This window comes from Lupinus angustifolius, chromosome LG02, assembly GCF_001865875.1.
Source record: "Lupinus angustifolius cultivar Tanjil chromosome LG02, LupAngTanjil_v1.0, whole genome shotgun sequence".
Lineage (NCBI taxonomy): Eukaryota > Viridiplantae > Streptophyta > Magnoliopsida > Fabales > Fabaceae > Lupinus > Lupinus angustifolius.
Genome location: NC_032010.1, coordinates 3,293,849 through 3,309,177, shown reverse-complemented (window position 1 = coordinate 3,309,177; position 15,329 = coordinate 3,293,849). Strand labels below are relative to the sequence as shown.

General features: G+C 26.6%; 1 protein-coding gene and 1 non-coding gene across 3 annotated transcripts; one reads left to right on the top strand and one right to left on the bottom strand.

Annotated features, from left to right (window-relative positions):
* On the bottom strand, positions 225-3,655 carry LOC109333075 (GDSL esterase/lipase At4g01130-like). 2 transcript variants are annotated; one of them, XM_019568335.1, is made up of 5 exons: positions 3,316-3,655; positions 2,687-2,911; positions 1,825-2,012; positions 905-1,175; positions 225-804 (listed from the first exon to the last, which is right to left on the bottom strand). In XM_019568335.1, exons 1-5 carry the CDS (start codon positions 3,569-3,571, stop codon positions 554-556), a joined length of 1,191 nt encoding a protein of 396 aa, XP_019423880.1. In that variant the 5' UTR covers positions 3,572-3,655; the 3' UTR covers positions 225-553. The 2 variants fall into 2 exon arrangements, with proteins under 2 accessions (XP_019423880.1, XP_019423890.1); XM_019568345.1 differs by having other exon boundaries at positions 1,825-2,009; positions 3,316-3,649.
* Positions 3,007-3,080, top strand: TRNAT-AGU. The gene has a single exon. It is a non-coding gene; the product is annotated as a tRNA-Thr (tRNA).

Genomic DNA, 15,329 nt, shown 5'->3' with positions numbered 1-15,329 from the left:
TACACATTGAATTATCTAAATGTATTAGAATATGACAAAAATACAATTTTATATAACTAAATGAGTGTAAAAAAATGTTAACTATAATGAAATATACACTTTTTTCTTGTGATGTGCACATGCATGCAATGATTCACGTGTGGCTTCACCACTGACTAGTAATACTTCAGAGTTAATCCTTACAGAAAATAATCATAGCCAAAGTTCAACTTGTACGTAATATCTTTATTTTACTGCAAATATTGGAGCTACCAACACATAGCTTAATTGAAATTACATTATGCAAGCATTACTAGATTAAAGTAACACACATAACCCCTTCCCACCAATTATGTACCCAACATATATATTGGTTTGTGATAACTTTGGAAATGATTAAATTTGTTAGAGGAAAAAAAATTATGGTCTCTTTGCAATTTGGTTTTTGGAGGTGAATGAATGAAAATGGAAGACTTGAAAGTCACAAAATATATTGGTGAGATAGTTCTAAAGCTTTTACTTTTTCTTTTTTCCCATCCAAAACTCAACTCGTAAACATACCCTTAAAGTACTACTAAAATTGATCAATAGGGTGGAGGTCACAATGTTTGTGAAGTGGGAAAGCGGGGTCAAAAATAGAGCCATTGAGAATGGCCTTAGAGACAATCTTGTTTGCAGCATCTGTTAAATGGATACCATCCCAACTCACATAGTTTTGAGGATCATCACATGCACTTGCAGCCATATTTCCACACATAATTTTAGGGTTAAAGTTGTAGTCACCACCTCCATGCCCACAACATGTTTTTGTCCCATACTTTAGCCCTAATTCACCAAAACAAATTGAAACATGAAATCACTTTCATATAATGAATACTAAGATTATTGTTATGGTAAATAAATGTGAAGAGAAAAATGTTTGTACCATGAGATGTAGGATGCTGGAAGAGCTTCAAAATAATGGAATGGGTGTCCACATAAATGAGTGAAGCACCTTTAAGACTTTCTCTAGTTTGTGTCAATGTTTCCTTAAGATGTTTGTTATAATCATTTACAACATTGTTGTGTGAGATTACACATCCAAATTCATCAATATCTGAGCTTTCATGATGAATCTCCACCAAGAATCCAGGGTAGCATCCCATAGGACCAAGATTGAATATCAAAAATGTTCTCCCACCTTGTAAATATAGCTCCTAATAATTCAATGAGAAAAAAGTTTGGTTGCATCTTTGGTAAACAAATTGTAAGGAGATATCAAGGATAATAGTATTTAATTTATCACCATATATTCTCTACACATTATATATATGACTTCTTTTATAACTGATGATACCTTTATAATGAACAAATTCTTTTCGAGATATACAACTACTTCTTCCAATAAGTGTTGCTTACATGCATCAAAAAAATTAACTTTTGGCCTAATATATTAGAATTCAGAGAATAAATGAAGAAAATAACAATGAATTTCATTCATTTAAATTGTTTTGTGAATTGTTGAATGAATTTACAAAAGAATCATTCTTTTATACAAGCATTACAAGAAGAAACTTAGCCCAACAAACTAGACAAAAAGGCTACTAACTAGAAAATAAAGAGGATAATAAAGTGCATTACCTATATCCTTTAACATAATGAAATACCTGAGAATCGAGTGAGGTCTTATATCATTACATCAACCTCTCATTCCTTATTTCATTATATTGTTATAGATATGGTTCTAGAAAACATTTTCCCTTCCAATTTAATTGTTACCTTAGTGCCTTAGCATCTTTACATTTCTTATTTTGTTATACTCTATAAAATATGAGTATTGTTGAGATGTAGGGACATTAGTCAAACCTTGATAGTGGCATCAATTTGTGAGATGATTTGAGGAATGTAATCTTTGAGTATAGGAAGGGATGCAAGTTTAGAAGTGAAGTCATTTTGACCAATATAGAGAGTATAAATGGATTTTCCAAATATATCTGGTGAAGGAAGATTTGGTCCTGAGGGGCATTCATAAGATAACCTTCTACCACGACCTGCTTTAAAAGGAGCACACTCTTTTTAAAAATGTGAGACCAAAAAAAACAAATAATATTTAATCAAGGACTAAAATAGGAAAAAACATCAAATTTACTTAGACCACAAATAAATAAATTTTAACTAAGACTATAATCAACAGTTGTGCTAATTAAATGGGTTGCGACATTTTGGCTTATAAATTATTGAAATAAATTTAGTTGTAGACTTGACACTTTTAGCATGCAGACATTTGGGTATTTACTTGCTTTTGTTACTCTCTTGTGATTTGCTTTCTCAATAAGTTTTTAATGTTCATCCTAACATAGTAACATGTGATGTTGAACAATATCAATGTTTTAATTTCATATTAATTATGAGATGTTTTATTCTCATTCTAAACATTTTAAGTTGTTAATATTGAGAGAAGTTATAGGCTGAGTAAGAAATTCTGTTCCTATTTTTTGTGCAATATATTTTTTAGTGTACTTGTAACCCTACTTTTTTTTTCATAGAAAATGTTGTGTTTTGTAGCTATACTTATATATGTTATGCGTCGATATTGGTTCGACAAAAATAAAAAATCATATTTACAAGGACCAAAATGAATAAGACTTAATAATAAAACCAAAAAACATCATATTCACTAGTGGGAGAATAGATTTGATCCTTAAAATTTAGAGATGATGAAACTCACCAAATCTGATTTTTTGTTGAGTAAATAAATCACCAACTTTAGCTTTAAATTGCTTCATTTGGCTGAGTTGGATACCAAGATGAAAAGGGCTAAGGCCACTAACAGAAATAGAATAAGTGGGAGGAAGCACAGTAGATGCTGAATTTGCAAAGTTAGCACCATGTCTAAAGTCAGATCCAATGGATTTCAGATATGGGCTCAGAAATGGTAATCCAAGACCTTGAGCTGCATGTATAATACCAAAAAATTAAATTCAGATACACATGTACATTTTAATAAACCTAATATGTTTTGATAAATAATAAAAATGTAATCATGTAGCTCTCGTAGCTCAGTTGGTTAGAGCACCCGTTTAGTAAGCGGGAGGTCTTGAGTTCAACTCTCAACGAGAGCATTATGTTTCAGTTTTTTATACTGGAAAATACTTTGTTCTAATAGATATGAAAATCTAAACCAAAAAAAGTATCCAAGATCAATGTCAAATTTTAAAAGCAATGTTTTTCAACAATTTGAAGTATAAAACAAATAGATGCAACACAACACAAAATTTGGGGTGAAAAGAAGGGACAAAGTTATAATAGTTGAAAGAATCTTATATAATAAGAAAGATAGATTCTTTTATTTTTTACCAAGAAAATCCACAATAAGCCTCCCATCAGAAGAACGTCCAACAGGTTTGTTGAAATAAGTCATTCCATTTGGAGCAACTTGTGCTGGAAAAGCTGAATAAAATCCTCCTGTATCTGAATTTGAATCCCCAAAGTTGAATAATCCTTCAAACTCACACAATGAATAACTTGAACCCACCAATAATATTAATATTATCACCATGCAAACCAATATAAACTTCCAAACTATATATGAAGAAGCCTCAAAAGTGCTCATTTTTATCACTCTTCAAAAGTGCTTAATTACTAATGGAAGCTAAAGGAAACTAACATTATATAATTATAAACTCCATGCATCTTAAGATAATTAAAGCCATGCATTCAAGCAATGATGCTAATGTTGACTTGTTAACAAACAATAGAGCAAGAAACCATCTCTAACACACATAAACGACTTAAGAACCACAATCAATTCTTTATACTATTAGGTGAGTTTGGTACATAAACTACTCAAAAAGTTGCAAAATCTAAATTGAGATTTTTTTTCTTTAATTTTTTTAATTTTTTTACTTTAAGTAGAAGTGTTTATACTTTCATCTGCTTTTTCTATTTTTCAAGATTTTTGGTTTTCACCATTTATGCACAAAACCTTGAAATTGGGAATGAAAATAATGTCACTGTTTTGTATTTACTAATAGAAAACATTGGTTGAAAATAAAAGCATAAAACAAATTAGAGAATAAAATGTATCTTCATACCAGAAGATATTACTGTGAATACTAAAATTACATGTTTACTATTTTTTTTTGTAGTTTTTAGAAATATTTATATAGAAAATGATTAAATAGGACACATATCACTATCTTAGTAATTGGAGGAAATAACTTATATACTTATATGAGGAGATAATTTATTTTCAACAAATTAAGAAGAGGAATCAAACTATTGATTTTTAGGTCATCTTAGAATCTAATGGTTCCTTAGAGCATCTCCAATGAGTTGTTCTTAACGCATTCTTATGAAAATAAGAATATTTTTATTATGTTCTTCACTGCGACATTCTTATTTTATGAATTTTGTTTTTAATAGAGAAATATGAATAAGGAGAGTAAACAAAAAAAAAGTAAATGTTTGGTTAAGAATAAAGTAAGTTGTGAGACCTAAATAAGAATAATGTTTGCTATTGTGAAAAAATGTATATGTTGTTCTTATTTAATAAAGAATTATACTAAATTATAAAATAATGTGTGTAAGATATAAATAAAAATGAATAAGTTATTTGGTATTGGAGATTGTTTTATACCACTAAACTAACAAGTTGATAATGAAGAGAAAGTGACATTGTATAATTATTAGAATGAAATGGTAGTGTAGCTCCTATTTATGGATTGGAAGGTAAGTCATTAGATTGTTTATACTAACATAGAGAAATTAGTAAACACATTACGTAAGCTTTAGATTGTGTAACTTTCAGGTATGTTACTGGCTACCAATATCTTCACCCTTCAACATCACAAGGTTGAATTAATGATGGGTCTAATTTATTTTCTTTGTAGAGGATGGTTGGTATAACTAGTGTGAATGGTTGGTATAACTGGTTTTGGTTAGAGTCCAAATTCTAGTATATCATGCACTTTTTTTTCATTCATTTCAAATGCTGAAAGGAATGAAAAAGAACATGAATATGATGTCTTAGATCATATTTTATACAATGTTTAATATCAATAAAAACATGATATGTTAATTAAATTTTTAATTATTTTTATTTTTGTTTTATTATCATTTGCATGAGATAATATATGAGATATGATCTGTAACAACATATCTTTGTTTTAAATGAGAGTTTCACAAGGAGAATACTCTTCCATAATATTTTATTATTCCATCAATATTGACAGGCAATTCACTAGATATCATGTAGCTTTTTATTTCTTAATCCTTTATTAATTCAGTGTAGTGACTACTTATAATTTTGCTTAAAAATAACCATAGGATATAATTCAATTTTCTATTATCACAATATTGTTTTAATATGAATTATATTTTGAAATCTTAATTATTCCTTAACTCACATACTACTAACGTATTTGTATTGTGGTGTGAAGTGGATAACATTATTACATGAAAAAACAATAATACTGATAGTGTATATGTTTTACACATGATATTATTTATATATATTCAACATTGATTCTTCAAAAAAAATTAAATAAATGATATGATGAGAATCTTTATACTGGGGATCATGTATATTATATTTTTATTATTGTCATTATTATAGCGAAGGAAGAGGTAATATTGTCGGCAACGTCAGAGCCTTGACGATGGGGGAGAATTGCATCACCGTCAATTGCGGCAGCTAATCCAACGGTCATTGCTAATCTATCCTTACTGCTACTCGCCCCACTCACTCGCTTATCTCCTCCTGCTAGTGAAATCATGATATGTGTCATGTTTCACCATTTTCTATAAAAATATTTTAAAAAATAAACAAAATAGCATACATGTCACATTTTAATGGCTAGAGGAGATAAGTTATCTCCTTATATAAGGAGATACATTATTCTCTTACAAATATTAAGGAAAATTCATTTATATACAAATAATTGATAAAAATGTCCATACATTTTTAGCAAACTTAGTAATATATTTTTTATAACTAAGTGTAACCCAATCATGATTTTTGGTCTAGTATGATTTACCATATTATAAAGTATCATATTATGTCAAATATTCAATTTTTGATAGAGTTAATTATATATTTTAAAATAGATTCATTCATTAGTCATACAGTGGAAGAAAGTCTTGGTTATACCAAGAAAAATATTTTCACCCTCATAGTTTAGACATACTTAATCAAATAAATGTAAAAAGATAGGTTTAGATAATAGATGTCCTCATTTGGATTATTATGAAGATGTCTCAATCAATATTTATCTCATTTGGAGACTATATATTTGTATAATAAGAAAAAAATGTATATAATATTGTCACTGAATCATTCATAATTTATATTTAATTATGACTATTCATTAATATTTTAAAAATAATAATACAAATAAGGGGTATGATATATTATATATAAATAAGTATATAAGTGAAGATATGGTGAGTTGAGATCAAGAAATTATAAATAAGATATTTTGACTAGTCCTAGTAAAACATATTTTCTATATCATATAATGTGTATTGTTCTATATGTTATAAGTTATGATTAGTTAAAAATATATATAATAATTAACTTTTTAAATTAAATATATAGTTTAACTAATTATAGCTTACTAGCGTGTCCATCGGCACTACGTGCCGACCGACCCACATTATTATTATTTTGATATAGAATGTATTATCTTTATGTTATATTATTTTAAAAAATAATAATTTAAATATAAGAAATGCAAAATATATACTCAATAAAAAGTAAAGATTTAAGAAGATATTTACGGTAATTGATATGATATACATCAATTTATATAAATTCTCAATTTGTGCCTCTAATTAGAGAGTTGTTGAATGTTTTTGTGTTATTGTGTATTCTTTTTTGGTTGAGAAATAGAGAAGATAGAAATAAAGGAATAGGTTGAAGATTAATGGTATATTAATATAAAAAATGAATGCAATCGAAGGAATATATGAAAGTTTAGAATATAAAAATTATGTCATGGTAGTAGATTAATAATAAATATTTTAGCTTTATTAATAGTAAATAGTTTGATTTTATTAATAGTATACATATAAATTAGAAATATGAAAGAGTAATTAGAGAAACATAAATTCTATAGGTAGTTATTTTATGTTTTAGCTTTATATATTAGAATATAAAAATAAATGTCTTTCCGTCTACTATGTATACAAATACAAGCAACCTCAATGTGGGTTGTGGGCCCCACATTGATAAGTGTCCACTTACATTATTGACTATGGGCGTGGCTGATTATTATACGTTAGATTAAGAAGAATGGTAGGAGAAAGTGGGATCCACGCGGGGGAGAATAGTGTGAGTTGAAAAGTGCGTCAAACATGACACATGGAGTGCTCTCCGACTCAGAAACCGTTATGCGTATCTATTCCCATTATTACCCCTACGATTTCCCCTATTTTCTTTACGGTTATATTCATCCATTACTAATATTATATCAATAATTTTTTATATAATTACTATATTATTTAAAGAAAAAGATGTATACGCTGACAATGTACAAGCTTTATACATTATCATTGAGTCATTTGTCATTGATGTTTAATTATTATTGATTTTTCAAAAAGTAATCTAAATGAAGGATGATGGATGATAGTGTCCATGTGTATAAATCTTTACAAGCTTTATACATTGTGATTGAGTCATCCGCCATTGATGTTTATTTATTATTGATTTTTCAAAAAAGTAATCTAAATGAATGATGGATAATAGTGTACATGTGTATAAATTTTTACACTGTCAATGTACAGATTTTACATTATATTATTTATCATTCATATGTATTATTTCAATTGAAGAATTAATAATAATAAAATATAAATAAAACTTTTACACTATTAATATATATATTTTTCTCTATTTTTTAAACAAACTCATCCCAATTTATGGTAATGTCTTTTCAAATATATGATTATCTTAAGGGAATAATATATCGTCGGGTGTGAGGAGATAACTCCCCTCCTCATATTAATTGCACGATGATACATGTCACACCATTTTAATATTTTTTATTATTTTTCTTATTTTTTATATTTTATTTTTATGAAGAATCATTTTCTTCTCTCACCAGAAACACAATGATTTCCATACAATCTCTTCATTTTCACTATCCCCGGTTCTTTCACCCACGTTCTCAACTTCAGAGAAAAACTTCTCATTCATTCACGCAGGTTCTACTTCACTCCTCATTCATCCACGAAAAAATTAGAATCACACTCATTCATTCACGACAAACATTGTTCTCAAAACATGATGATAAGTTAGGTGCTTGTGACATGGTTTCTTACTCACTCATTTATTTATGAGGAATGCTAACGGGTACTTTAGAAAAACTTAATTTTGAATGGTCTTAAAAGTTTCAGAAGTGGTTTACATATATTTCCTTCTAATATATTTAATAAATATTAAAAATGTCCAACAATATTTTTCTCCATTAACAAGTGTTATTACTTATTAGTGTTATTAATACTATATCTATTATTAAATTGGTCAAATTAATGTAATAACAATGTTATATTAAGTTATATATTATAATAAATATAAACATATATTTGTAATATATAATTCAATCATTACAATAGTACGGTAGTTGGCCATGTGATAAACAACTACAAGTTTTGAGGTTGTAATCTTTAATTTGTTGTTTTGAAAAGTAGGAATCTTTCTTTATGTGCAAAATGATTTTGACCTTTATCATACAATTTAAACTATTCATATTGATATATACAAAAAATAGATATATAAAATTGTGCAAATTATATGGGTTAAGTTCATGAGTTATCATGATGTTATGAGAGAAGATAAATGAGTGATGATTGAGATAAGAGATCCACAGTACTACAAACTAATTGAATTTATGTTTGAGAGATGAAACATGGAAGCTATATACTTGTTATAAGAGATACTCGATTTAAATAACGGAAAATCAAATATTTTAAAACTGTATCTAAAATTATTGGAAAAGTGGAAACAAGACCAGATATAATTTGATCATTCTGAGCAAAGCCAAAATCTTTATAGACAGAACCAATCATTAGTTCCCAACCATGGGTCGAATGGAATCCTATACATAAATCAGTTAATAAAAGAATCGAAAAAGCTTTTATTGTGTCACTTAAGTTATATAAGAATTCTTGAACCCAAGAATTCAGAATAATAAGTTCTTGATTACCTAGAATAGAATAACCACTTAGAATAACGAAACAGATTATATTTGTCACAATTGATAGAGAGTTATCTAAAAGACCAAAGAGTTTATACACGGTTTTCATTAACTTGGAGAATACATATAATAAGGTGTTTATAAATACATGGATTTAATATGTATACATTGATAGTGTAAGTGTTTTTTATACTGTTGGCAAATCATTCATATTCTAATCATCATTGACTCTCAAACTAAAGTAATACAAATCAACGGTAAATGATATGCTAACATCGTAAAAAACTTTACACCGACAATGCATAGATTTTAAACTCTAAATATATTATGGAAAATTATAGATAAAAAGGAGTTTGGTTTGCATAATTTGAGTAATAATGATATATATGATAGTATCAAGATTAGTCCAAGAATACAAGATAAGCTCTTAAAAGATTTCCTTAATATAGTAGGATTCCACAAATGCTCAATTTTAAGTTAAGGTAAAGTATGATATATGGAAAAGGGGTGAGCGTGGAACGGGTTGAGACAAGTTAAATATGTTATTCACCCGTCCCTAAATATTATTGGGGCAATTTTTAAACTTGAACTCGTCCATAATTAGGATGAGACATGTGAGGGACGGATCCAAAATAAGACGGGTCAATATAAGGACGAGTCCAGGTTGAAAAAGGACAAAATGACAACAATAGATTTCTTTCTCAAATCTTTAAGCATACACAATCAAAATTATCACAATTTATATATAAACTCAACTAAAAATTGCATCCGACATACATCAGTATATAAACTATAAACCGTAAATTGCATCATTCAAACTAAAGACTATCACAATCACGTGACTGAAAATTATAGAAAATGTTAAAAATTTCAGAACAATTTAAACTGTCAAGTGTCAACATAAGCTGAATTGGTCTTGTAAATGATAAAAAGCACATGAGAACTGAAATGAAAACAACATGTCAATATCAAAAGTTCACACAAAAATCAATACAATAACTAGCTATTAAATGAAAAATGAAACTTAAATTGTTGTTCACATAAAGTACACAAAAACTAAAAAATTGATTGATTTTTTATCAATCAAGATTTATGTTTGCATGTTAAGGAAAATGGTAAGGAATAAGGATCATATGATAAATTATATGGATATGTTGTGTGAGTTTGTAGGTATTTGAGTTATGTGAGCTGAACATAATGGGTATTTATAAGTATTTATTCAACTATTATTGATATATAACTATAAAAGATGAGTCGAGTGACACGGACATAGACCTGAATCCGTCCTTTTTTACAACGAGTTTGTCCCTTTTAATTGAGTTTATCCCTTTTAATTTATTTGAACGTGCCAGACTTGTCCCTAAGTTATCGAGTTGAGATTAGTCTATAGGTCGGACCGAGTCTTGCTCACCCCTAATATGAAATATAAGTTTAGATAGAGAAATCACATTGTACAAGTAAAGATTAAATATTAGATCATACCATAAATTATTATATTTAAATATTTTGAGTCAATCATATTAAGCATCGTATTTACAGGTTGCAGGAACTAGGCATGAGCATAGGGACATCTTTCACTCGTAGCACGATATGACATAAGCTACTTCTGGACAAGCAATAGATTATCTCTTTCCAATGTTTCTAGTTCAGTTAGCCATAGCATAGTGAATTCGGACACAGAGGAATACAATTGTGGTTCAAAGACACATGGTATGAGCTAGAGGCGATACATAATAGAATAGAGGATGACCAGGAAATTATGAAAATGTAAAAAGTAGAAGCCAAATGAATGAAATGATAAAATACAACGGTTGTTATATGTAGTGAAAATATATGACTTAAATATAATTTTTACCTCACATATGTAAGCCATATTATATAAGTTGGAATGTTGGAAAATAATATCTCAATCAAATATAATTTTGTCTCTCTCTTTATATAGTATAATATTTCTCCCTTCTGGCCATATGGAATATGACCTCTTTTATTAGTCAGCAACTCACTATCAATTTCGTGTGTTGTGCGCACTGCACTCAACAGCAAATTACATCACTCTTCATTTTCTCTAAAATATAAAGGTTGTATATAAAGTAAGAATACTTCTAAAATAAGTAATTAAGATTGTATTTAGTATTAAGATTTAGTGATTACAATTATAATATATTTAAATTAAATAGTAAATATATTTTTACCTTTTTTACTTTAAAAAGGTAAAGCATTAAAAAATGGCAGCTTATGACCATTAACCATGTAAAAAGACAGCCTGGTGACATTCTTATCTCAAACTTTTTTAAAAGCTGATTTATTAAAAAAGAGTTAAGTGAATGAGTATTCTAATGTTACGAAGGGAAGGGAAAAGGAAAACAATTTTATTTATTATTTGAGTATGAAATTTAGATATGAAAATCAAATTAATGATAATGTTAGAATATTTTTATTTTTCTTTTAAAAATATAATTAACAATGAGAAATGAATAATAATATATAATTTTATTAAAATTATTTAGTTATTTTATATTTTGTCTCCACAAAAATATACACACAAAAAGTTTTAGAAAGTTTGCGAAATCCTCCAACTCTGAAATAAAGGATAAACTTTCTAAAATCATTTTATCATTTTTCATCCAAAATCATCCTTCCAAATAAAGCATAACAATATTCTTTTTAAGGAAATTAAATTTAAAAATTGCACCATAAAATACCATCTTTAGAATTTCAACCTCTTAAATACACTACTTGGATATATGTTTTTGTTTTATTTTAAATTCTAAATCAACACCTTATCACAAGTATCAACTACGCACACACATTGAATAAAATATTATAATGCACCAAAAAAAAGCGAAATATCATAAACAGTCCTTATTGGCATCAAGATTTTTAGACCATGCCACTCCTGGATTTCAAGGACCATTTCAATTTAGTTTAACTCATATTAATATATTATAAGTTAATTAAACTTTCAAGAGTCAATTAGATTTAAAACATGAATACTATATGATGTGTTTATTGTGTAAAATATTATTACACAATCAATATAAAGTATAATATCTATGTACTATCATTATAAATATTCTTACAAAGACAATATATTTTCCCCAATTTATTTATAGTACTTTTTTAAGAGTTAATAATGATTAAAATATAATAATAGAGGATATAATAACAATTTAGTAGGTTGATCAATAAATTTATATATATATTGAATATTTATACCCTATCAATTATGACTAATAATAATAACATTTTTAACGTATTTGGAAGAATACATCTTTAAAATCAATAAATAATATTTTTAATAGAAGGCGATGTATTTATTATTTTTAAGCCACTAGTATTATTTTATCCTCACCTAAAGAGCCAATCCTTATCATGATATATCATTGTTTATGTGATTCAATATCATTCCATATTATTAGATTATGACTTTTTCATATAATACGTTAGAATTCAACATGAACTTAGAGCATCTCCACCGGTTGCTTAAACTTGTCCGAAAATTATTTTCCACATTGGAGAGAGAATAAGCTGGTTCCTTATTACTGCACCGTTCACTAATTAAAGCATTGTCTTTATGTGGTATTGGACATTAAAATTATATTCAAAAATTGAAGAATTTGAATGAACTAGAAAATGAAAATCAGTAGTGTTAATGTGGGTGTATTCTAAGCACAAAAGGTGTATGCCATGTTTAATTTTGTGAACTTACTTTTCTTGAACCTAGAGAAAATAATAATAGAGAAAAAAAGTGAGAAAGAAAAAAGTGAGAAAGAGAAAGATGAGAAATAATGTAAATTTTAGTGATGTTTGGTATAAGAAAAGATAGAGAGAAAATGGATAGAAAAAAATATTATCTTCTATTTTTATTTTGTTTGGTTGGATAGAAAATGAGAAGATATATGATATTACGATTCAAATGACAAACATACCACTAAAATAAAGAAAAGAGAAAAAAACATATTTCATTATTAATTAAAAATAAATGATATAATTTTAAATTTATAGATTTATTAAATATATTTTATTATAATTTCAATTAACATTTTTAATTTATAATTTTTATATTTAAAAGAATTATTTATATTAGTAGTATTTAAAACAAAAAATTAGATAAAATAAAAAAAGTTGAAAGACATTTTTTTCATGCAAAAAGTCTCATCTTCTCTCAAATTTCTACCAAAGTATGAGATAAAGATTTTTTGATGGACTCCACCTACTTTAAATGCATGATTAAAGACTTATTTTGGTTCTCAACTTTTTTCATGTATCAATTTGGTATTTGAAAATTTTAAAAACAAAAAGAGGTTTCAAAAATATTAAATATTAAATTTACTTTTTTGAAACTAAATTAATACAGATAAAATTTTATAAACACTAAAGTGGATAATGGCTCTAAATTTATTTAAAAAATGTTTCATTTTTTGTTTTGGATCATCTTAATTAATTTTCTCCTAAATTGGTGAAGTGGAAAAAGATAATTGTGAAACTATATTTTCTTAGTGGATAATTTGTAAACTTCGTTTGATATTCATCCAATTGATTACTTAATACAAAAAAAAAATATATACATTCAAATATCTTGTATTTGAATATTGTGAATGAGAAAAATAAGTATTGAGATAACATTACCATGAGTATAACTTTTAGTTTGACATGGATGGATTAGTTTACCATTCACATTTTTAGAAAATACTCATCTAACGTAAATTTAAGTGTAAAGTTTGAAATAATCTATACCATTAAATAACATGATAAAATTGAAATATTAATCTGTATAAAATAATTAAGCATGATATAATATCACTTCCTTATCTGAACTCAAATTCAATTTATAGGAGTCTTATTTGAATCTTTTGATATCTGAAAATCATATAGATCTCAACATAATCTTAATGAAGTAAAAATAATTTGGTGATCGAAGTTTTTTGACTATAACTTATAAAATGGGTGAGCTCAAACTCGTTCCACTAAAGTTCATTTGATCACATTAAAATGCTAGTTAGCCATTATGTTTGGCAATTATTTTTTACTAGATTCAGTTAAACCCGGATTAAAATAAGGTTAACTTAAACCTTGATCAATTTGTTCTTATTATGAAACTATACATTTGATGTTTGGCTTCTCTTTACTAAAGTCAAATATGAGATCTTTATTTAAGGAAATCAAACTCTTTATAGTTTAACTTATGGTTTAGAGTATGATAATATCATGATAAAATAGAGACATAAGAGCATAATATGATATGAGAAAGATATACTTTTATCTTGTCTAATATTTGTGTTCAAAGACTAGAGTACAAAGAGAAAAATGCACTTTATGGTTTTACTATGAGATATAAAGTACATAGTCAACGAGATGAAATACTTCATTTATTCCACATATTTTTATCTTTTAATTTTTTTTGCATGTTATTTCATTTTTTATAAGTTTTAGAAACCTCATACTTATTTATACTTATTTTCCAACTATTTCCTTATTTATTATTCATCTTTTTCACCTCCTATTTTTAAATTATACTTCCAATGTAGACTAAATGTGATTATTTTAGTCAAATTGTATCAATTTTAACATTATTAAATATTTTTTAAATTATGTACATAACCTTAAATATGACCATGCAAAAAGTATATAATAGTTGATTAAGATAATCATATCATATGCTTCCATCCAATATACCAACTCTAAGTTATAATAAATTGGAAAATGAAATATTCTGATACAAATTTGTCTATGTCAGAAATAGTTGTTTTTTTATTAATGGTTTATTTATTAACATATATCATTTTCTTATAGGTAAAATTATTTATACAATGATTTGATATGATAATATATCATTACTCTAATAAATTATCTTATGAATTTTATTCTGAGCCATAATATTTATATAATTTTAATGTAAAATTTATACACAGTTAATACATCATTCGCATTCATCTGTATAACTTTTCTTGAAGAGTTAATAATAATAAAATATAAAGAATGAATGATATAATAATAATATATAAAATTTGTATATTGTTAATGCATATATTTTTTTATATAATATTTACTACCACAACACAACAAATGTTCATTAATTAGTTTTTGTATGAAACCAATCATCATTAGAGAAAAACTTAATTGGAAATAGCCTTCACACATCATATTTGGAGACATCCGATCATTGTTTAACGA